This window comes from Pungitius pungitius, chromosome 18, assembly GCF_949316345.1.
Source record: "Pungitius pungitius chromosome 18, fPunPun2.1, whole genome shotgun sequence".
Taxonomy (NCBI): Eukaryota; Metazoa; Chordata; class Actinopteri; order Perciformes; family Gasterosteidae; genus Pungitius; species Pungitius pungitius.
The window spans coordinates 1,441,376-1,465,113 of record NC_084917.1 but is presented as its reverse complement, the minus strand read 5'-3'; the positions used below and the strand labels follow the sequence as shown (position 1 = coordinate 1,465,113).

At 49.9% G+C, this 23,738-nt stretch overlaps 1 protein-coding gene across 1 annotated transcript; it reads left to right on the top strand.

The window, feature by feature from the left end:
* The first annotated feature begins 459 nt into the window (after positions 1-459).
* zswim6 (zinc finger, SWIM-type containing 6) lies at positions 460-19,102 on the top strand. The gene is made up of 14 exons (XM_037484266.2): positions 460-1,266; positions 12,275-12,631; positions 12,720-12,868; positions 12,961-13,111; positions 13,683-13,862; positions 14,005-14,181; positions 14,282-14,428; positions 14,702-14,842; positions 15,448-15,681; positions 16,569-16,704; positions 17,134-17,291; positions 17,540-17,703; positions 17,799-17,880; positions 17,995-19,102. Exons 1-14 carry the CDS (start codon positions 843-845, stop codon positions 18,855-18,857), a joined length of 3,363 nt encoding a protein of 1,120 aa, XP_037340163.1. The 5' UTR covers positions 460-842; the 3' UTR covers positions 18,858-19,102.
* Positions 19,103-23,738: the final 4,636 nt, after the last annotated feature.

Sequence of the window (23,738 nt, the reverse complement as noted above, 5' to 3'; positions counted from 1 at the left end):
AGCATCCTTAAGTCCTGCAGACAGATGTAGTATATTGAGCAGTCTTGCATAATCTCCCCTACTCAGCCTCTCTGTGACTTCTGAGAAGATAATATAATATGTCATAAATGTCCTTAAGTGGTTTAACTGCCCCCCCTGGATTTAGTGTTTGATCCCCTTGGGACCTGGGTGTTAAACTAGTTTATATATATGTAGTGTATGTACATGTACATGTGTGCGTGTGATACACAAAGCAGCTCATTAAGAATAACCGCGTTGAGTATAATACAAAGACGTGTCAATGCAGGATGTACTAATAGTTCTTGCTTTTTAGCCAGTTGTGTGGCTTTAAACGGCTGCACATTCCTGGGGACCTTTAAACGGGCGGGGCGGCCTCGCGGCCCCTCCCCCAGACCCGCACGAGGCTCCGGTGTTGACAGGCCCGATCGGTCCGGCTCCCCCACCCCCCCCCCGTTGCTCTCTCCGCCGGCCCCACGAAGCAGCAGCGCGTCGCTCCGGTCGTGCGGACCGCCACCACGGTGACAACCGACCGCCCGGGGAAACATTCGGTGTTTCGTTCTGCGTCACCGGAGCTCACAAAGGATTTTACGGCCGTGCGGGGATTCCGCCATCCGGTCGTTTTTTTTTTTTGTTAGCATCGAGCTAACCGGACAAGCCCCGCCTCCTTTTCATTTGTCAACAAAGGGGTTTGACAAGCTCCGACAAGCCCCGCCCCCATGCTGCCTTAAAAGGATGATTTGGCCGCACACGGCCAGCGAGCAAGCCGCGGGTAACCTCTTCCCTTCCCCGTCCCGTGCGTACGCTGCCTTCACTTCCTCCGTCGCCGTTAAAACGGAGCTACCATGGCGGAGCGCGTACAGCAGCCCCCGGCCAAGCGGCTCTGCTGTAGACCGGGATACAGCGCGGCGTGTCGGCAGGGCCAGCGGGCCGCGGGGGCGACGTGCGGCTCCGGAGCCGCGCAGGGCGACTCCAGCAAGACCCGGAACCCGGAGACCCTGCTGGACATCGCGGCGCGGAGGGTCGCGGAGAAGTGGCCGTTTCAGCGGGTGGAGGAGCGCTTCGAGCGGATCCCGGAGCCCGTCCAGAGGCGCATCGTCTACTGGTCGTTCCCGAGGAGCGAGCGGGAGATCTGCATGTACTCGTCGTTCAACACCGGCGGGGAGGAGGTCGGCAGCGGCGGGGACAGCGGCGACGAAACGCGGCTGCCCTTCCGGCGGGGCATCGCTCTGCTGGAGAGCGGCTGCGTGGACAACGTGCTGCAAGTCGGTGAGTGATGCGACGGGACCGGGCACGTCGAGTGCGAAACATCCCCCCCCCCACCCAACCCCCTCTCCGTCCTCGTCCCCGGACGAGTTAAGCGCCCGGAAAAACCCACGACGTGACTTCCATTTAGGATGGAGTGTGGAGCGATGGAGGTGGATAAAGTGACGGGGGTTGACAACAAAAGGGTGAAGCGGTTCAGGCGGCGCAGGAGAGCCCACAATGGGGCTTTAAATCTGCTGCGTGCATGAATGGGAATGTGTGACTGGGGCATTTAAATCCCGTTGTGCTCGGGGGCAGTTTGAATGTAAAATGTAGGGTACAAAGCTTTAAAAAAAAAAAAAAAAAAAAACCTTTTAATTGCGTTGAAAATCAAGCTGTGGCATCAACAAAAGAATCCACAGATTTCCCCATCTCATCACCACCAGACGTCATTGAGCAACTTCCCCCAGAATGAGGAATAAATAACCATATCTAATGTCTGCTCTGGGGTGTTGATGAAATTAGGCAAATGTGAGGTTACTCTGGGACACAAAAGTAAGCTTATCCGAGCTGGTTCTGGGGTTAAGTCTCCAGAACACCCCCCCCCCCCCCCCCCCCCCAAAAGTTGAATCAATTGTTCTTCCCCTTCAGTACTACATTGTACGCGGGGCCACGTTGGCCCTCGTCCACACGCTTTAAACGTCACTAAATGCACCGCGTCGTCACGTCGGCTTCTGGTTTTGCTGCTCAGAAAACGGGTCTCGAGGTATTGGGCAATGAGGAAAGCCGCTGGGTTGGGTGTCAACTGACACGCATCGCATTTGAATGAGTTGCGCTGTGCGTCCAGGTGCTTGTTTATGCACGTTGTGTCTTTTGTGCGCTCACATAGTTGTTTGGTCAGCAGACTAATGAATTACCGAGTTGGAAGGCAGTCAAATATGCAGCCTCGCAGTATCGTGGGTGTATATTTAGAAGCATCTTCGGGTGTGCTATTGCTGGAATGCAGAGAATAAACCATCACGCGAGTCTCTGTGCTCGCTTTCCAGTTGCCGCACGTCAGGTTTGTTTAAAGCCACAGAAAGGAGGTCCCACCCCCACCCCCCCCCCCCCCCTTTTGAGTGAAACAGGAACAGGCATGTGTGCGCTAAACAGACGGCTGCAACTTCACAACAACAACAACATCCACGGCCTACATTTGTTCCACTTGTTCCATTCCTTGTGTTTTCCGGCCCCCTTCTTTCAGATTCGGAAAATTGCTCGAACACGCGCATCAAACGGCCAGCGCCCCCCGTTGCGTCGAGGCACTTTCTTCCCGTTTCCATGCCTCGTCGTGTCTTTCAAGCTTCCTGTCGCCTCCGAAAAGGGCCGGAAGACAAAGCCTCTTTTCACTCGCCGGGTGAGTCGGGGAGGTTTGGAGAGGAGGAAGCAGCGCTTTGAGCCCGACGGGCCTCACTGGTTCACACCAGTCTGCAGCCAGTTGGCTGGCTGGCTGGCGTGTGTGTGTCTGTGTGTGTGTGTCTGTGTGCGTGTGTGTAGTCGTGGCCGGAGTCTGAGGCCTCGTCACCTGTGAGCCGACCCGAGCGAGCGTTAAGGGCTGTAATCCCATTACGCCGCATGGTTAATTTGAGTCGCAATGCAATCTGAACACTTGAGTGACTGCATGACACGCCCCCCCCCCCTCCAGCAGTCCCTCGACACCCCTAACACAATGCTTTTTGAAGGGCCAGGGGAATACACACAAACACACCAGCCCCGGTCCTGCCCAAATAACATGACTATATATTCCCATATATTGGGAAACAGAATCTGAGTTGTTATCCCAGAGAAAAGGGGGGGGGGGGGCTAGATCGGCCTGCTTACAAAGAGGAGTAACAGTAGTACACACACACACACACACACACACAGGGAGGGTTCCTTTCTCGGCTGATTGCATCCCGGCCCGGAATTTGCTGGAAAAATAGAACTGAGAAGTGATAAATAAAAGATGTAATCTCCCCATGTGTGTGTGTGAGGGGGGGCTATTTATATTTTTTTCCTCAGCAGACCTTGAGGAAATGAATCGGCACACATTTGCTGTGGACCCTTCGGTTCTCCACAACAAACCCTCGCTGCTAATCAGCGCGCAGATAAAGGCGGCCATTTCTCCCCCTTTGGAGAGCAAACACTGCGGCTTCTGGAGGTCACACTCGGGGGCCACTTTATTCCCCCGCTTGGTGCAATAGCCTCGTTGGTGGGGATGTTATTGAGCTGCGAGGTGGACTACAAACACTGAGGAAATAACGGAAACGTCTGCAGGCCGCGGCCATTTAATACCAAACAATAATAAAAAAGTGTCCGGCCCGAATATTTGGACAAGAATTTAATCGTTTTAAGCCTTTTCTGAAACCCAAATGCCAATAACTTGAAGGTTCCAGCTTAAGAATACCCCCCTCCATCACCATGAGCACATACTTGTACCCGGACACCACCCTCGACTCAAAAAAGCGATATGAATTCTGTGCTTGTTCACAAACTCTTAATAATCAGACAGTAAAAAATGCAAATAGCAGCTCGTTAGAATGGTTCCTGCGTAGCTGCTCATTAATCGGCGCTCTGGTGGCCATCAGTGATTTAATCGCCTTAAACATTCCGCCGAGTCTCTAAGTGTAAGAGGCGAAGTGGAGCTTCTCGTGCATACGTTTATAGAGACCTTTTTTTACAGATCAATGCATAACATTAGATTCCAATCAGCAGTCCCTGGATATGCGCACGCAATCAATTGTGGAAGCACGAGCGGTTCCACAACCGACCCGAACGCCTGCAGACAAAGACCGTCGCTCTTCGTCCCAGGAGCCTCACTAAAGCCTGTTTGCACCGCGGGTCAGAAAGCAGAAATGCACCCCCCCCCCCCCCCCCCCGGCAGCGTGTCATCGGGCCGCTTCCTGCGTGGTCAGCGCCACAGGCCCAGCTTTTCTTGGTCACCATTTTCTTCCGAAATCCATCAGATGACGTCTTTCGTGACCCGTAAAAAGGTCAAACGCAGCGTTTGTATTTAATTTATTTATTTATTTTTATCTCCGGCCTCGCCGGATCAAGGTTCCCCCGTGACGTGGTCTCTGTGGAGGGGACGCGTCCCGCCTGAAGTACAGGCTACACGCCTAAATATAGGCTGCCGTGTTTACCGGTTATCTGCAGACGCGTCTTCAAAACAACCCTCAGTGTGGGGGGGCGGGGGGGGGGGGTTCTGCAGCATGTTTGCCAGCCGGTCCCCACTCGGTCCCACGGAGGCTGACTTCCAGGAGGTCAAGTTCGTACTTCGGAGGCTCTTCGCTCTGTGAATGACATCGTGTTGATGCGCTTCAAGCCGCAGGTCAAAGGTCATTGACACATCCATGGCGTCAGTATGCAGTGTTTGCCGTTGATGGGAATGCCTCTTTGTTAGTGACTCCGTAACTAAATATCCCAATTTAAGAAACCATCGTTACAACACATTGTTGATATTCTAAAAAAGTAAATTCTTTCATGAGCTCATTGCTAACAGCCGATTCAGCACACGTTCAATCTGCAGGAATGTCAACAAATAATAATAATAATCATAATAACAAGTGATTGGTGGCGCTTTGGATGAGGTTGTGTCCCACCTCACTGACTCCATGGTAACATCATCGCTCCTGTTTACAGCCGCCAAACCCCCAAATTATGGGAGGTGTAGTTGAGTGTGTATTTTCTGTCTGGGAGAGATTTGTGTTGTTGTTTTTTTTTTTGCTCAGCCTACCAATTAAAACGCAGCTGCCCCCTGAAACGTTTTAAATCCACATTACTGTCATTTAGTTTGTCTCGGGCCCGTTGCTTCATGGACGGAAGGACGCTTTGGCTGAGGTACAAATACCTTTTTGTCTCTTCTCCTTTTGTCTCTCGGTTAACATTAACGTCTAAATGGAACTGAAAACAACTTGAGAAAAGTGACTCCTGAGTGGCTGAATGTGTGTTAGCCTGTTGTTAGCTTGTTGCTAACTGTGTTGCGCCTTGGAAAAAGAAAACACTGTTACAGAAATATTGATTATCGCCTCCTCAGCTAGAGCTGATATTGTGATACATATTCATACACTTGACTGCTGAACTCAGCATATCGAACTAAACCCAATTTGTGTCGTCTTGCACGCACACACGCACACACACACACACAGACTGATGCACACATGAAGCCTCGGGCCTTTTCGCGCACACACTGATTACTGGCAGCTCGCCCTCTCATCTGCAATTTTATGAAGAATCGATGAGTCGGTGCACACGTCTTGAATGATGCAAAGCTTTGTAAGTATGCAGAGCGCACACACACACACACACACACACCACGCTCTGCCTCGCGTGTTGTTGATCAGCAGTAATGGTGTATGCACAGCGCCTCTATATGCTTCTGCTTTGCAAGATCAATTTTTATTGGCGCTGCATGCGGCGGCGAGCGGACTGCTGTGAGGTCACGGCGTTCAGTCGGCTGCGTGTTGGCGCTGTGGCGTTCCGTGCAGGTATTTTCCAGCTCGGTGTCAGAAGGCAGCTCTCTTTAGGACACCGACCCTCATTCCAGAGACGGATAGAAGAAGCTTCTTAATGGGCCGAGGTTTTGGAACTTGTTCATTAAATGAAGGCCAGGCTTCTGTAGATCATTACATAAAGTTTACATTGGATACATCATTTGATTTGTAGTTTTTATTTTTACATCAAGCCAAAAGGAGGAAAGGCAGTTGGGGACTATTTTGTGTGGCGGATGAATCCACGTTGTTGCTGTGGTGAGATGGACTGGAGGGGATGGGGGCTCACTGAGGTGTTCTAATGGAGCGGTTTCCATGGGATTTACTGAGCAGACGACTAATGCTGAATATCATCTATTATGCTTTAAAGTTTGCTGGTTCAGTCTCCACATCTGTATTCCTGTGCGTGTCCCTTCATCATTAACCTTCACCTCCAGGTGGAGGAGCTAGTTCACCTCCCGCTTTGTTTCCTCAGGCACCAACTAGAGCTTCTGCTGACGTGCACAGCGATACTCGTGGTTCCATCCACCTGCCAATGATGGTCGGCTCCATAAAACCTCGAGTTACTGACCAGCCCCATCATCCCCCCCCCCCATTGTTGATGGTAACGACACCAATCACCGTCATTAAAACCAGGACAGGAGCCAGTTCCCTCGTCTCAGAACTCAGCGTCTGTCTGGACTTGGGTTCTAGACGTTGCTATTGGAGCGACTTGATTCAGTCCGTCTCCTGTTTGACGTTCTGCTTTGTTCCTTTTTAGTTTTTTTGGAACCTGCTTCCGCCTGTTGGGCCCGGCTTAACTTATCCAAATTCACCAAAGACCCAAACCACGTGTCCCAGGATGTAAACCATCGACTGTTGTCCCCCATAAGCATCCACATCCTTCCTTTGCCCCCCCCCCCCTCCCTCCCTGCCTCTTTGCATGCCCCACCTTTCAGTCTCTGTGATAACAAGCAAATGATCTGGTTCAGCTGGTGGGGGCCGTGGCTGCAGGCGGCGCGCGGCGCTCGCGCACGTGTCGCCCGGGCGGAGGCTGTTGCGCAACCTCACGTCATCGCGGCTTTATCGGGCGTCCCGGCTGAAGGGAAACGACTCCCGTTGAGATAAGAGATTTGTTAAAGTCTGTTTTCATCATAATTATCTGATGAGCAGCATTGTGTAAATCTGCTCGCTCGTCACTAGTTCAGATTTTCTGCTTTTCTTTGTGTGAGAAGGAACTCTTTTCTGTGGACGGTTGGTCGGAAAAAAACAAGCGATTTGAATATAATTATTGCAATTTGATTAATTCATTTTAAGCTCTGTGATTGGTTGTTTGCAGAAATGCACCATGGGAGTCTCTGTTAAAAAATGAACCAAATAATGATTCCCAGTTCTTTCTTTTGCCTTTTTAAATGTACTCTCCTTTAAAGCGGTTTATAACGCAGGTTTCCCTGCGTGTCTCCACCCGCGCTACAAATGACCTTTTTTCTCTCAGACGTAGGTTTTTTCCGTGTGAAATCTGTTGAAACACAAAGACTGTCTGATGATGATCTTAGTTGCAGCACTTTGGATTATTATTATTTTTATTATTATAATAATAATAATGTGTGATCTTCAGCTTGACTGTCGCCGCTCAACAGAGCGCGCACACACACACACACACACACACAGACACACACCTGCGATGCCACAAGCAGTCACAGGCCCTGCGGTGCACGGCGGTATGCCGGCATGCGCCTACAAGTCTCGTCCCCGTCTGAGGACGAGTGTTGTCGTTAAGCAGGGTGGAAACGGGAGGCGCCGCTCCTCATCATCATGATGGAGTCTTTGGGTTGGGGGGGGGGTTCTAATAGATGCTTGGGTTGATGATCCGACCTGTGGAGGGCGAAGCGATGACTCACATCGGAGGCCGAGGGGCGTGGTCGGGATGAAGAGTTGATCGAAAGCTGATGATTCACAGCGTGGCAGCGGAACAGGAAGCAGACTCCAGCTGGTCGGGTGAGATGCCGGCAGCAGCAGCAGGAGGAGGAGGAGGAGGAGGAGGAGAGCTCGCTCGGTGGGTTAAAGACACTCCGGCAGAAGGAGGCCAGATAAAAAGTGAGGCGACAGAACCCCCCCCCACACCAAATAACCGAGAGCTGAAATACAGGGCGATCAGCAGCGATGTTTATCTCTCCTCAGGGCCGCAGGCTGCAACGTCAGTTCACCCCAAACACACACACACACACGGGGGGGGGGGGGTTTGTGGTGTGATGCACTGCCGTGATACGCTGCGGCCTGCATCCTGTTTTGACAAGGATGGGGGCCCCTCCCCTCCCACTAAAGGAGAGGATCCTCTCAGCGACGCACTGACAGTTGAACGGTTTCTCTCAGTCAGACAAAGACGAGATAATGTGGTCGGACGCGTTGTTCCACACACACACACACACACACACACACGCGGGGGTATTTTCAGCTCTTCTAAGCGGGTTTTAAAGTAAGATAAAGTGTTGGATTATTTGCAGTAAGCTGGATCTCGATCCAGGCCCATTAATCAATTAGTCGTTCAGCAGCAACTCTCCTAATGAGCGATTAATCACTGAATGGTTTCATCTGCCTGCTGCTCCACAACCTCACAACCATCACTTCAGGGTGAAAGTTCCCTCAGACCAACGAGATCTTCTGTGAGTGGAGTGTTCGGTAACTTGCTTGTACCCACGTTGATTTGAAGATTAGTCTGTGAAAGATGAAGGAGTTTTAGTCCTTTAATGTGATGGACCTCCAGTCATAGTCGACTTTACGGAAGTGACTTCGATGACACGTCTGGTTTCGTGTTTAGTGCGAGACGCGAGGACGCTCTTACTGGAAGGCGTCTCGTCGCTGCTTCTTTTTTCTCCTCCTGTGACTGGTTTTGTATTTTTCGATATGATTTTCTCTGATGCCTCCACAAACGAACCTCCCGACGGCCCACGCCCTGTTCTCAGGAAGCCGTCGGCTCAGAGGGCAAAGGTCACCCTAGTATACTGCAGGTGTGTGTGTGTGGGCGTTTCCCCCCCCCCCCTAAAGCTAAGCTAATGAGCTAACTGACTATTGGCCTGGTATGTAAAGTCGAAGCAGGAGAGCGAACACGAGGATATTTGATAAAGGCCAACCGGGGGGTCAGCGTGTAAGCAAACACTAAAAGCTTTTTATCTGATTCCAGTCGTGTCTTGGTGGGATTCCTGCGCTCATTAGGGCTCCGTGGAGGCCGCTCCGCGTCTCCTGAGTGGGAACAAATGCATTTGTCCTCAGAGCGGCGAGTGACGCAGCACTCAAACGAATGCTATTAAAAGTCGGGGAAAATCCCTCTTCGCTCCGTTTTTAGAAGCTTCTTGTGAAACCTCTGAAGGCCGTCATTTATCTCCGGCGTAAACACAAAGCTGGAGCGAATCCCCACGAGGCTCCGCCTCCACCGGGGAGACGACCACTCCAAGTAGCCGATGCTCCTCCTCCACTTCTTACCGCTCTGCTTTTATCCGACTTCTCAAAGATGGACGACCACAAGGAATCGTGGTTTTAGTTCTTTAAAGCCAGCAAACGGGATCTGAAGAAGTTTGAATCGGCTCCACCTCAACAGGCCGATGAGATGAGATGAAACCACGTGATCTCAGTAACATCTCCAGAGCAGGATTGGTTCATCTCCTAAACAAGGAGAAGCTCCCCCCTGTTTATTTACTGTTGTATTTTAGTTTGGGCTGAAGCAGAGGAAAGAGATAAAGGGTTTGATAAGCTCACAAAGCCCAAATGACCTCGCAATACACACATTGCGAGGGGGGGGGGGTCAGCAGGGGGGCTGAACCTACTTTTGATTACACTTTGATTTTGGGTCGTGGTGGAGGACTCTACTCTCGAGTCTAGGTGAAGTGGACGAGGCCTCGCTGAGCAGTTTGTTATTATTGCAGTTCTCCTTGGAACAAAGGGGGGGGAGGGGGGGGGGGGGCTGGATGGAGGAAGCAGTTAATGTGCTCAATTCTATCTAAAAAATGCTTGGTGTGGAGTGTGCTTCTGATCACGCAGACGAAGGTATCAGGAGGAAGTTGATTAAGACGTTGGTGCTTGGAGGAGCTGAAGAGGGTCACAGATTGACCCAGTTTACACAAACCCTCATTGACCTCATTTGGAGCTCACACGGAGGTGCATCTTCAAGCTCCTTACCCCCCCCACCCCACCCCTCCCACTTCAACCCCCTCCCCCCCTCCTCTGAACACATCACCTTGTTAGCTGCCGGCTTTAGCTTTAGCCGCTAACGTTTAGCAGCGGGCCGGTCCACTTCCCTCCTTTCCTGTCTCCATGTTTGGTATCCGTTCCCATGGCGACGCACGGGGCCTCACAGGGCTCTGTTAGCACTGGCGTAGCCACCATGGGCTCCTCCCGGTGTAACTGGAGGCTGGTAACTGGTTTGGGACCAGCAGATGGTAATCAGCGGGCCGTGGCTATTGATTGGTTGTTTACTTCTCCTTCCTGTCGGTGCCGCGGGTCACAGATTAGGTTCCCTATTGTTGCCAGAAGAACACAAACACACAAAGCACACCTTGGCCCGAGAGGCTCTCGCTTCCGCCTGACTGGAGGCTGAGCTGGCTGACTGGTGCGTGAAAGGGGAAGGGGGGGGGGCTCTCTGGCTTTGTGTGCTGACAGTTAAATGAAGGCTTTGGCCACATAGCTGAGAAATGACCCCCTGCAGCCCAGTTTGAGGGGGCGACGTTACACACACAGCCTTGAAGGTCTCCCCAGGCTGAACTCTGTAGGGAGCTGAGATACTGCTCATTCACAGCCCCCCCCCCCACTGAGACATGCTCCACACTTAATCCCACAGAGACGGCTTAAATTGATTACCTCGGGCTTAATTGGGAGTGAAGTGTTAACCCGTCCAGGTCCTAGGTCCTAGAAGGAAATAAAAAAGAATCTTTGGATGCTTCCAGTAAGGCTTCTAGTTTAGGCTAGCAGTTCCCCCCTGCTTCCAGTCTTTATGCTAAGCTAAGCTAACGCTCATGCTGTCTGAATGGCAGCTTTTGCTTCAGTGGAACGTGGCTGCTGTGGGAGTCGAGGAGTTAAGTTTGGTTGCTACGCTGTGCACAGAGCGCTATTATGCAAGCTGTGGAGCGCAGACACACAGAGAGGAAGTGCATTACAGAATGCTGAGCTCAGGGCTTTGGCTAGCTGCCCAACGTGCGCACACACACACACACACACACACACTCACTCTCTCAGCTGAGGGCATACCGATTTTTCCAGCAGCACAGCGCTCCTCCTCCTGGAGTCCCACTCTCTCTTTCTGTTACGTCAGTAGTTCAGCTGTGGGGCAGCATGTTGGGGTGTGTGTGTGTGTGTGCGTGCATGCACGTGTGTGTGTGTGCGTGTGTGTGTTTCAAAGAGCGGATGTGGATTCAGTGTTCCTGCAGTGAGAACAGACGTGTCTCTTTTCTGTTTCTACGGAGGTGTCGTGTCTTTCAGTCTTCACCACACAGACAGAGATTGCTCACAGCAGCGTCCCCCCCCCAGCGGGGGCTCGGAGGTGGGGGGGGGGGGGGGGGTTCATATCTCACCGCTAATGTTCCACAGGGAAGGACAGTTTGTTTATGATGATCAACTCTGACTGTTTACGTGTGTGTGTGTGTGTGTGTGTGTGTGTGTGTGTGTGTGTGTAAACACTGAGAGTGTAAGAATCATAAAATGAGTCATTATAGTATTATGAAATATATATAAAGTGTATATTAAAGTACCTTAAAATAAGAAAGTAGTGTAATAGTTTAATATCTGATCCTGCTTAACCCTTTACAGTAATTAAATTACAGTACTTCTTGATGCTAGAAACCACTGAAAATGCTTCAGTGAAACATGTGGAGCTCAGCCAGATGTTGTAATCAGACCAACCTGGTGTGAAAGTGACTGAATGTACGGAGGATAAACTCGGCCTGTAATCTGTGACCGACCCACCCAGGACACACACTTTGTCTTGTCACTGCAGCAGGACTTTTTTAGTTTTCTGGGTTTGTGTCGAGCTGGAACCTGCTCCTCCTCTCCCTCACTCTTCCTCCTTCCACCCGGAAACACACCGGAGGGGATGTGGAAGGGAAATGAAAAAGGAGAATGAGAGTATTTGGTGCAGCTTTTAGTTCCCTATTCTATCAAAGTCCATGGAGAAGAGAATCCATCAGAATCAGAGACCACGGGGCGATTCCCCCCCAATGCCAGAAACGATGGGTCACATGACCTGGGTTCGTAGATGTTTTTTTTAAAACTCTGCTGCTCTTATAGCGCCCAAACGGACGCACACATCCAGAGACCAGCTGGTGAACACACAGGGGCATTCAGCAGCTAAAAGGGGGGGGGGGGCTTCTGCTTCCACCCTTCTGTGATGTCACATGATGTTTACGTGTTTTCTTCTTCTCTAATCGTTATTATTCAATTCAACACTGACACGTTGATTGTGACGAGACGTAGAAAAACGGGCGTTTTTTTATTGGACGTTGTCCGGACCCGCTGAGCGCCGATGACTGACAGGAAGTACTTCCTGTTCTCCCCTGCAGGCTTCCACCTCAGCGGCACCGTGAGGGAGCCGGCCACCCCCTCGGAGGCGGAGCTGGTCTGCAACGTCAGCGTCAGCTTCGACCGCTGCAAAATCACCGCGGTGACGTGCAGCTGCGGCAACAAGGACATCTTCTACTGCGCCCACGTGGTGGCGCTCTCGCTGTACCGGGTACGGAAGCCCGAGCAGGTCAAACTGCGGCTGCCCATCTCGGAGACGCTTTTCCAAATGAACCGGGACCAGCTGCAGAAGTTCGTGCAGTACCTGATCACCGTGCACCACACCGAGGTGCTGCCCACGGCGCAGAAGCTGGCCGACGAGATCCTGTCGCAGAACTCTGAGATCAACCAGGTCCACGGTGAGCGTCTGTCTGTGTGTGTGTGGGGGGGGGGCTGCAAGCCAATCAAAGCGGCTCGCTGACTGCGTTCCTTTTGTGCGGCGAGCAGGAGCTCCGGACCCGACGGCGGGCGCCAGCGTGGACGACGACAACTGCTGGCACCTGGACGAGGAGCAGGTCCAGGAGCAGGTCAAGCTCTTCCTCTCGCAGGGGGGGTACCACGGCTCGGGGAAGCAGCTCAACTTACTGTTCAGCAAGGTAGCGCAATCACACACACGCACACACACACATGCGTCATGGCCCCAACCGCAGACATCACCCACAATGCACCCCTCCAAACGTCTCTGCAGGTGAGGGAGATGCTGAAGATGAGGGACTCCAACGGGGCGCGCATGTTGACGCTGATCACAGAGCAGTTCATGGGCGACCCCCGCCTGGCTCTGTGGAGGCAGCAAGGGACCACCATGACGGACAAGTACAGGCAGCTGTGGGACGAGCTAGGTAACACACGCACACACACACACACGCACACACAGCAATGCATCCAGTTTAAGGTCAGCTTTTAATCCTTTGATATCAAACGATGCCTCGGGTCAAAGGTAAATCAAAAATTCCAACAATCACTTCTGTAATGTGAAGATTTTGGTTTTCTGGAATATAATGTGGTTGGGATTAAAATGTTGGAGGACAAATATCTTGTGTGCGTGTTTTTGCATTTTTGCTTCTGAGGAAAAAACATCAGAATCAATGATGAAAATAGAAGTGTGTTTAAAACCAGAATGTGATGCAACATGTCAAAGCCCCCCCCCCCCCCTGTAGATTGTTGCCTTGCGTTTCGTCACTTCTCCCCTCGGCGCTCGTTGTTGTCCTTGAAGCCTTAACAAAGAGACTCTGTCCCCTCCCCCATCCTCCTCCTCCTCTCCAGTTCACTTCCCTTCTTTTCTTCATTTTGTCATCCGTCATCGTCTATTTATCCTTTAGTGGGTCCATTCTTCTTTCTTTGTGTGTTCCTCCTCCACCTTGAATCCATGTCTTAACGTGTGTGTGTGTGTGTGTGCGTGCGTGTGCACAGGGGCCCTGTGGATGTGCATCGTTCTGAACCCCCACTACAAACCCGAGCAGAAGGGCTTCTGGCTGCGACAGCTTCGCAGGTGGAACGGCGTGGACGTCTGTCCCTTGGAGGACGGTAACCATGGCAGCGAGCTGACCAATCTGACCAACGCCCTGCCCCAGGGCCCCCCAGGCCACCCAGGTGAGATGACACCCCCAACCCCCCCTTTTGTGTTTCATCTATATTCCCAAATCCTCTGCTGCATTATACCTGAAGGATTCTCTTCTCTCCTTCAACATCATCTCCTCCTCCTCCTCCCATCCCCCCCCCCCCCCCCCCACAGATCCGCTCACTCGCCCTCACCGGACCGTGTTCACGCGGGCCATCGAGGCCTGCGACCTCCACTGGCAGGACCCCCACCTGCAGCACATCATCACCGAGGACCACTACGCCAACTACTGTTACCACGACAACCTCAACAGCTCCCTGTTCGACGCGCGAGGGTGGCCCCTGTGGCACGGTGAGAGGGGCGGGCGCATGAGGGGGGGGGTGATTAATAAGGAAGAAAGAGACATGGGAAACTCCTCCTCTTCTTCTTCTTCTTCTTCTTCTCCTCCCAGAGCACGTCCCGACGGCGTGCGCCCGAGTGGACGCGCTGAGGTCACACGGCCACCCGAAGGAAGCGCTGCGGCTCGCCATCGCCGTGGTGAACACGCTGCGGCGGCAGCAGCAGAAGCAGGCCGAGTTCTTCCGCACGCACAAAAAAGGTCCGTTCGCTCTGCAGCTAGTGGCTCAAACGACCCTTTAAATGTTAAAATGGTAATAAGACATTAAGAGAATCATCAAGCACTCTTTGAAAAGTTGTACAAAGCATTGATTGAATTGAACATTTAATTTTTTGCCTTTTAAGCAAAGTCACTTTTTTTTGTGTCGGTAGAAATGAATTGAATCGAATGATCTTTTAATTGGTTCCCGGGCCCCGGATCGTCCGCACGAATCGTATTAGAAGGAATAAATAACGTTCTTAATGTCCTCCACAGAGCTGCTGCCCAAAGGCGTCACGTCGGTCACCAACATGGAGGGCTGGGTGGGGCACCCTCTGGACCCCATCGGCACCCTGTTCAGCACCCTGATGGAGACGGGGCGGGGCGGCGAGGACGCGGCGCTGCTCGACTTCTCAGGTACTTGTTTCGCAGAAGTACTCGGATCCTTTTACTTCACTGCGGCGTGTTACCGTCGGGTTCCCAACATACGGGTCTGGCCCTTCTAGAGGGCCGCCAGATGACCCTGACGGGTCCTGAGAGGATTAATGGGAAAGAAATCTGAAATCTGCTCTTTGTGAATTATTAGATCATTTCACCTCTTAAGACATATTTAAAAGAAACTCAAATGCTTTTTAAATATAAAAATGTCACAAGACGGAGTACTCTGCTGCACAAACACTGATGGCTTCTTCCTGTCGGGGCCCTCGGGTGCCAATCAGCGGTGACCACGCCGATTGGCCCGCAGTCATCCTCCAATAACGGCTCATCAATAAGGAATGCAGCAGGAAAATCACTCCAATTAATAGTTATTAATTATGCAGAGGGAAGCTCAGCGAGCGTTTGTTTCCCGACTCAAAGGAGGTTTTCAATTGGAACTTCCATCGCTGCACACACCTCATTCCCCCGCGCTAGACCGGAGAGATCCGATCAATAGCGGTATCAATACTGGGCTCAGTGCACAGCCCAGAGGGACACCTTTCCTCCCCTTGACCCATCCCCCCCCCCCCCCCCCCCCCCCACAGGCTCAGGGAGGAGGCCGGAGCAGCGCTTCCTGGAGGACGGCGAGTCGTTTGCGTCGCTCGCCGTGGAGACGGCTCTGATTGGCTTAGGCCAGCAGAGGGTGATGCCGGAGGGCCTCTACGCGCAGGAGAAGGTGTGCCGCCACGAGGAGCAGCTCCTGGCCCGGCTGCAGGAGGTCCACCTGGACGACGCGCTGGTGAAGATCTTCAGGCGCCAAGCCGCTCTGCTGCTGGACGGTGAGCCGGGGGCGCTAACGTTTACTGATGCTAACGTTAGCTTAGCTCAATGACTAATCAGATTCACAGATTAAACATGGCGTCATACGTACACATTTGTATCTGCACACAGTTACAAATGTTTGAACCTTTGTCTTTAGCTGCATGTTTTACGCACCAGATGATTTCTGTTATCTCTGCATTTTTAAATGTGTCCAAACACGACAGACTTCACACCCGTGTGTACTTTCACACGTTGTACTTGTGTGTCATCGAGGCCGTCTTCACAATTCAGCCTCTCAGATTATGGCGATAAAGTAAAGACACAGGAAGGTGTTTTTTTTTAATCTTATTGTCAACAAATCCCAGAAAAAGCTCAAAATCCACCATTCTATTGATCAATAATCATTTTCTCTGTTCTACTGAGCCGTAGAGGTTCTAAACGCCTCAATGAGCCCCCCCAAAAAGCACCAAATGTGCATCCATCCGCCGCTGAAGATATTTCACAACAGGTGCCCCACGTCCTCTGGTTTCAGGAAATCACACTTCAGGCAAAAATAAGTGAAGTTTTCTTTTAAAAATTGTATTTTAAATGGTATTTGTTGACAATATAAAAAATCTAAAATAACACCAGACTGAGCTTCAGCCTTTGATGCTGCATCAAACGCCACATTTTCTATATTTGCAACATTTTTGATAAAAGAAAATCCAACTTTATCGCAGAGAAATGCATCAAAAACTATAATAAAAAATCCGAAATAGTCTTTATTGTGATTAAACTAATTATGCGACTAAGCTCTTTATTATTTAGAATCTGACCTACATTTAAGGATCCATCTACACCTTTCGCCAGATGCTTGTGTCCCTGAGCGTTTTGTTAACCCCCCCCCCCCCCCCGTGTCCTGCAGCCGGTCCCTACAGCGGTTTGGGGGAGCTCCTCTACAGAGAAAGCGTCCCCATGCACACCTTCGCCAAGTATCTCTTCACCTCGCTGCTACCTCACGACGCCGAGCTGGCGTACAAACTTGCACTGAGGGCCATGCGGTGAGTGGAAGCGCTTCCTGTCATGTGACCAAACCAATGGTTCATCGTGTCTTTATTTAGAATGATTGATGATGATGATGATGATGATGAAGATGAGAAATGAGAAATGCCCAAAATCTCTTCTTCAGATATTCGTCTGATTAGAAATTTAAAATGAGAACGCACCAGAAAGACAACGTTTTGATATTCAGAACGATGAGTGTGTCCTCTTCAGTGAGGGGGGGGGGCGTCTCTATCTGGGACACTTTAATGACACCTCCTCACTCACTGAATCATTAATGCAGCTGGAAACCACTTTCTAATGTGTGAATAATAAGCACAAGGTGTCGGATTCCTCCCTGAACGACAGGAGACTCTTTTAAAAGCTTTGCCCCGATCGATTCTAAAAGGACTAATAAAGTTTTTTTATTTTTTTATTTTTTTCCTCAGGCTGCCGGTCCTGGAGTCCACGCCCCCCCCCGGCGACTTGTCCCGCCCTCACCACATCGTGTCGGTGGCGTCCAACCGGCTCCCCCGCTGGTTCACCCTCAGCCACATCGAGACCCAACAGTGTGAGCTGGCCTCCACCATGCTCACCGCTGCTAAAGGTACGCACTCACTCACTCACAGACTCACAGTCACACAGTCACACAGTCACTCACTCACTCACTCACTCACAGACTCACAGTCACACAGTCACACAGTCACTCACTCACTCACTCACTCACTCGGTCACACAGTCAGTCACTCACTCGGTCACACAGTCACTCAGTCACTCACTCACTCACTCAGTCACAGTCGCAAACATTAACATTGATTCCTGTGGACATGAAAGCATCTGGTCTGCTGTTGCTAGGCGACGCCCGTAAACTGGAGACGGTGTTGGAGTCGATCCAGAAGAACATCCACTCCTCGTCGCACATCTTCAAGCTGGCCCAGGACGCCTTCAAGATCGCCACCCTGATGGACAGCCTGCCGGACATCACGCTGCTCAAAGTCTCCCTGGAGCTGGGTCTCCAGGTAAACAACAACAACAACAACGACGACAACAGAGAGGAACGCGACCAGCACAGAGCTAATGTGTGTGTGTGTGTGTGTGTGTGTGTGTGTTCCAGGTGATGAGGATGACGCTGTCCACGTTGAACTGGCGGAGGAGGGAGATGGTTCGGTGGCTCGTCACTTGTGCCACGGAGGCCGGTGAGTGTCAATCAAACCTTTTTTGGTAGAATAAATGTAGGTCAAAACAACCATGTGAACAGAAGGGTTCCCTCTAACTCCCCCCCCCCCCCCCCCCCCCCTCCCTCCCTCTAGGTGTGTTTGCGCTGGACAGCATCATGCAGAGCTGGTTCACCCTCTTCACCCCCACCGAGGCCACCAGCGTGGTGGCCAGCACCGTCATGTCCAACAGCACCATCGTCCGCCTGCACCTGGACTGCCACCAGCAGGAGAACCTGGCCAACTCGGCGCGCACGCTGGCGCTGCAGTGCGCCATGAAGGACCCGCAGAACTGCGCCCTGTCGGCGCTCACGCTCTGCGAGAAGGACCACATCGCCTTCGAGACGGCCTACCAGATCGTGCTGGAGGCGGCGTCCACGGGGATGAACTACACGCAGCTGTTCACCATCGCGCGCTACATGGAGCACCGGGGCTACCCCATGAGGGCCTACAAGCTCGCCACGCTGGCCATGACGCACCTGAACCTCAGCTACAACCAGGACACGCACCCGGCCATCAACGACGTGCTGTGGGCGTGCGCCCTCAGCCACTCGCTGGGCAAGAACGAGCTGGCGTCGGTCATCCCCCTGGTGGTGAAGAGCGTGAAGTGCGCCACGGTGCTGTCGGACATCCTGCGGCGCTGCACGCTGACCACGTCGGGCATGGTGGCGCTGCACGGCCGCCGGGCCGCCGGCAAGCTGATGCCTCTGGACAAGGCGCCGCTCAGGCAGCTGCTGGACGCCACCATCGGGGCGTACATCAACACCACGCACTCGCGGCTCACGCACATCAGCCCGCGGCACTACAGCGAGTTCATCGAGTTCCTGGGCAAGGCGCGCGAGACGTTCCTCATGGCGCACGACGGACACGTCCAGTTCACGCAGTTCATAGACAACCTGAAGCAGATCTACAAGGGCAAGAAGAAGCTGATGATGCTCGTCAGAGAACGCTTCGGTTGATCCAACCACCAAAAAGCCCTTTTTTTTTTTTTATTGTCCTTTCTGACTTGAAAATCCTCCGAAGACATTCGTGCAAATCTTCACCGTGGACGTGTCCTCTTGTTTCTGCTCAAAAGAGACCAGTTTGATAATGAAGGAGAAGAAGAAGCAGCTGGTTGACCTCCTGCTTCCTTCAGCTCAACAGCCTCAACGAAGAAGACTTAACGGCTTTAAACCAAATGGAGAAACTCCATCTGAAGTGACAAGTACCTCTTTTTAAAGGATCCAGCTTTACCCCCCCCCCCCCCCCCCACGGACAAAGACACGTTGAGTCCTACTTCATCTTTGTTTTCACAAACAAACTGTCAACAAACATCTCAGGGATTTCTAGAAGAAAAAAGCAGACAAAAAACAAACAAAAAGAGAACAAAAGCATTTTATTGTCCTGTATATATGAAAGTATATGTCTGAAAAAAATGTATATGTTAACTAATTTATGACAGAATATTCTATGTGAGGCACAATACTTGAAGCTGCAGTACTTTTTTGAGTTTTGAAACAGAAAAAAAAAAAAAAAACACATATCAGAAGGAATTCCCAAACATCGGCCTTGCAAACAGGAAGTGTGCGTCCTCTGGAACACAGAGGTGCATTGTGGGAGGGGAGAGAACGGCCTTCTTTGCTGCCTTGTCTTAATGCTTTAAAATAACCAAACGTTCCTCGCTGGTTGTTTTTAGCTGAACTGCTCCTCGTCCGTTCTGCGTGTCTCTGGTTTGTAGCTCTTGTTTTCTTATTTATTGCGTTTGGTGAATGATTGTACGACCTGCTCATGAAGATTTCATACACTGATCCATTTATTTATGTAACTAAATCACTGTTTTATAAACTCGTTTAATGAATCAACTTTTTGTTTTAATTAAAAACTTTTTTTTTTTCAGAGGACTAAGTATTTGTCTTTAATTATATCAATTGATAATTCCAGGTGGTACCTCACAGTAATTAAGCATATTACAAATCCATGGTACAGAATGTCCAAAGTATGTCAATGCAGAATAGTATGTAAAATATAGCAATAGAAATACATTTTTAAAGTATGCGTAAAACCTTTAGTGTGAGTCTCACTGTCAGAAAATGATAGATTAGTGAATAAAGTCATAGTATTTTAAGCTCAAAGTAAAAGTACAAGATGTCATGAGGTACTTTTACTCCTGTTTAAAGGATGGAGTACTTCCTCCTCCACATGTCGGGGAGGGGGGGGGGGGGGGGGGTTTGACCTGCTGTGGTCCCGTAGATTAGTCCAGCTGCAGGAAGTGGACACAGATGTTTATCTGGGCTCGGAGGAAGTCATCCTTTCACTTCCTTAAAAAGATTGTTTAGGAATGTGGAGCTTTTCCTGGTTCCACTTCCTGTGCGTTGTGACAGACAGGAAGCTGCTGCAGGAAAATAAGGTTAAAAACACTTGAGTTACACAAACGTCACTTCCTCATCCGCTTCTCCAAAAGTAGGAACACTGATGCATGTACTCACTCAAAAGCTATTTACATATTTAAATTTACTAAACTGACTTAGTTGTAAAAATGTATTGTATGTTCTATACTTCATTTACTTTTTGAGCTTTTATATTTTATGAGTTTAGATATAAAATCCATCCTAATGTGAACATTGTAAAACCTGGAATATTATTGAATCTGTATTTCAAGGAGGTACATGTACTATACTCATGTAGTACTACTGCAACACATGTTATATGTTCTTCATATTTACCTTTTATTCCCTCACTGTATAAATATTGTAAGAATGCTTATGAACGTCAATGTGTAAATCTACTGAGTTTTTTTTTTTTTGTATCTGTATTTTCATGTTTGAACCAGCTGTTCATGCAGCTGTTTTGTCTTTGTTAAACCAACCAAACCAACGGGAACAGAAGCACACGTCGACACCTACAGTGAATAAAGAAGATGCTTCGTGTGTTGAGGTGGGATCACATGACTCGACTGCACCTGTCGTCCTTGGAGTAGATTAAAGATCATGTGGATTATGTTCTGAGTCGGATCAAAGCCCTGCAAGAGAAGAACGTTCATTCATTCATTTTTAAGAACATGCCAAATGAAATATTTCACTGTCCTAAAAACACACAAACGAGTACTTTAACTTTGGAAGTTGTTCATCTTCTGCTCTTTTCAGACCTTTTATTATTCATGAGTTCAAGGAGCCGTGAAGCCCTCGGCTTCCATCAGGACCTTTTCCTGCAGGACGTCACTGAAGAACACAAAGCTTCAGGTTCTTCAGAGGGGATCCAGAATGTCACCAGCTGCAGTGATTTCTGTCCATCAAGCTTTCAGAAGTGTCACAGCGACCAGGCGGCTTCCTGCAAGGCAAACCTTTTCAAAATAAAACGCTTCTTGCTGAAACACGGGCAGAAAAGAATGAGGTGAAAAACCACAGTTTACTTATCAATCGGCTTCATCCCGTCCAGATGTTGATTGATTTACGTTATGAAAATAGAGCCAACAGCTGTTATTGGTCAATTTATTAATCAATTAAGCTCAATCCAAACATGTGAAACACAACAGATTGCACTAATGGCTGCTTACTGACGGACCAATCACAGGCTCACTATCCTCCCCGGTCTCCTAGCAACAGGAGTGATGCGAGGGATTCAAAAATATGTGACGGTTATTTAATAAGATTAAATATCTCCACATGTGTTTAAAGGTTCATAAAATGTCGGGAACAGAAAAGCACAACAATATTTTAGTTGAGTACAAGATGTCGTAAAAGTAGTTCTCCTTAGAGATGGATCACATTGATTTATAGATTAATTACATATCAACGCCTCTATTGATATTTATGAGCCGCGTTTATGATTAAACATTAATTATAGCTCCACAGCTTGATGGTAATTAAGTCCATTCGTTTACTTAATGAGGCTTCAGTGGAATCCAGAGATTACAAGTAGCCAATAACATCCAACCTGCAATACTGCCCCCCCCCCTGATGTTTGAGCACAATGTATTACATATATATATATATATATATTTATACACATACACATACATGCATATATATATATATACATGTGTATATATGTATATACATATATGCTTAAATCAGTCCTGACCCTGAGACTCCACGGACAAACCTTTCACAGAGCTCCCACACACGTGAAAGTCTCTGATAGCAAACAAACAGAGCAGTGATGCATCATGGGTAAAATGGATTGATTGACAGCGTGTAACTTTGCACAGCGATGGAAACAACGATTGTCTGTAAACTCAGCCCCAGCGTCACAGCTGGTGGACTCAGAGACACCAGCAGGCTGTTTATGTAAGTGTTATTATCAATGGGATGTGTGTGTGTGTGTGTGTGTGTGTGTGTAAATGACTGTAATTACTCGGCTGAGCCACGTTTTATTCGGCGCGGCACACGATGATCTTCTCTCGTCGACTTCCCCTTTGTTTCCTCCCTGCAGCCCCGGGGCTTTAAAGCGTGAGGCGCCCCTCCCTGAGCAGGCCCAGTTGGGGGGGGAGTGGGGGGGGGGGAATGATACTGCACGAGGTGAAAGGGGAGTTAATTATTGTAGTTTGGCTGGCAGCAGACGGGTTGAAACCCCTGGAATGCTGCAGTGCTCAACATCTGGGCTCCTTTAATCACAGCTGGAGCTGAGATTCATCACGTTACTCAGTGAGCTTCTGGTGATGGCACGAGTGCTTTCAACATCTTCAAACTTCTCAGCCTCCGAAGCAGGAAGAACTGGCTCAAAAACCCGCTGCCTTGTTCCCAGAAGAGAATTAAAGGAGCCGAATCTATTTGAGTCACTTTACACGTTAAAACCTGTGAAACCTGCAGCTCGGGGCCCAAATGTGAGAAGAATCAACACATCTACAGGAGACAGGAGGACACGTCAATCAGAAGGACCTTCTGGTTATTGATCGATCAGCAAAGCTTTCCAGTATTTGGACTCAAAGTTCTTTAATAACTCGGTTTAGCTAATAATTGAATAACAGGAAGTTAAAAAAAGTCATTTCATGCGGCAGGAACCTTGCTGTCAGAGGATTCGTCCTCTGGGGGACGCGAACACACAAATGTCCATCGGAGAGGACAGACGACGCTATAAGAGGAAATTCTTTAACGCTTGTCTCAATGTGTGCACATGTGTGATAATGGACCTTGTGTTTGGGGGGGGGGGGGGGGGGCTGCATAATGTGTGTGTGTGTGGGAGTCTAAATGAACAATGGTGCTGCAGTGCTGGTAATTGATGAATGGGACGTTTAAAGAGCAGAATATGAATGAAGAGGAGACGAGCCGGGGGGGGAGGGGGGGGGGGGGGGACGACACTCCCCACCATTGTAGTCACAGCCTTGATAGTGGCCCCTCCTTTGACAAATGGGCCCAAAAGAAGCCTCAAACAGCCCGGGGGGGGGGCTCTCAGGTCCTTTACTTATTTAAATGTCTCTTTATTGTACTTGTAATCAGAAGTGTACATTGATGCATACATATATATATATATATATATATATGTACACATACACATACATACTACTGCATTTTTAAGGGGGGTCACAAAGCCATTTAAAACAAAAGAGGACAAGTACCCTGAAGACTTCAGTAAACGTCCTTTTGTCCGTCCCTTTACATTCAGTCCTCCTTCAGCGACGCCCCGTCTCAGGTGGAGGGTTCACCTGCTCAGTGACTGATCATTTACACAGGCAGGAGGGGGAGGGGGAGGGGGAGGAGGAGGAGGAGGTCCGGATGAAGGACGGAGGGGAGCAAACACAAGGAAGCACAAACGAGTGAATTAATGACAAAGTCCTCCCGAAGACACTTCTGTCACACATCTGCTACGAGGTACCAAACCCTAAATGTACACAAACCAACGCGATTTAACATCTAATCATGTTC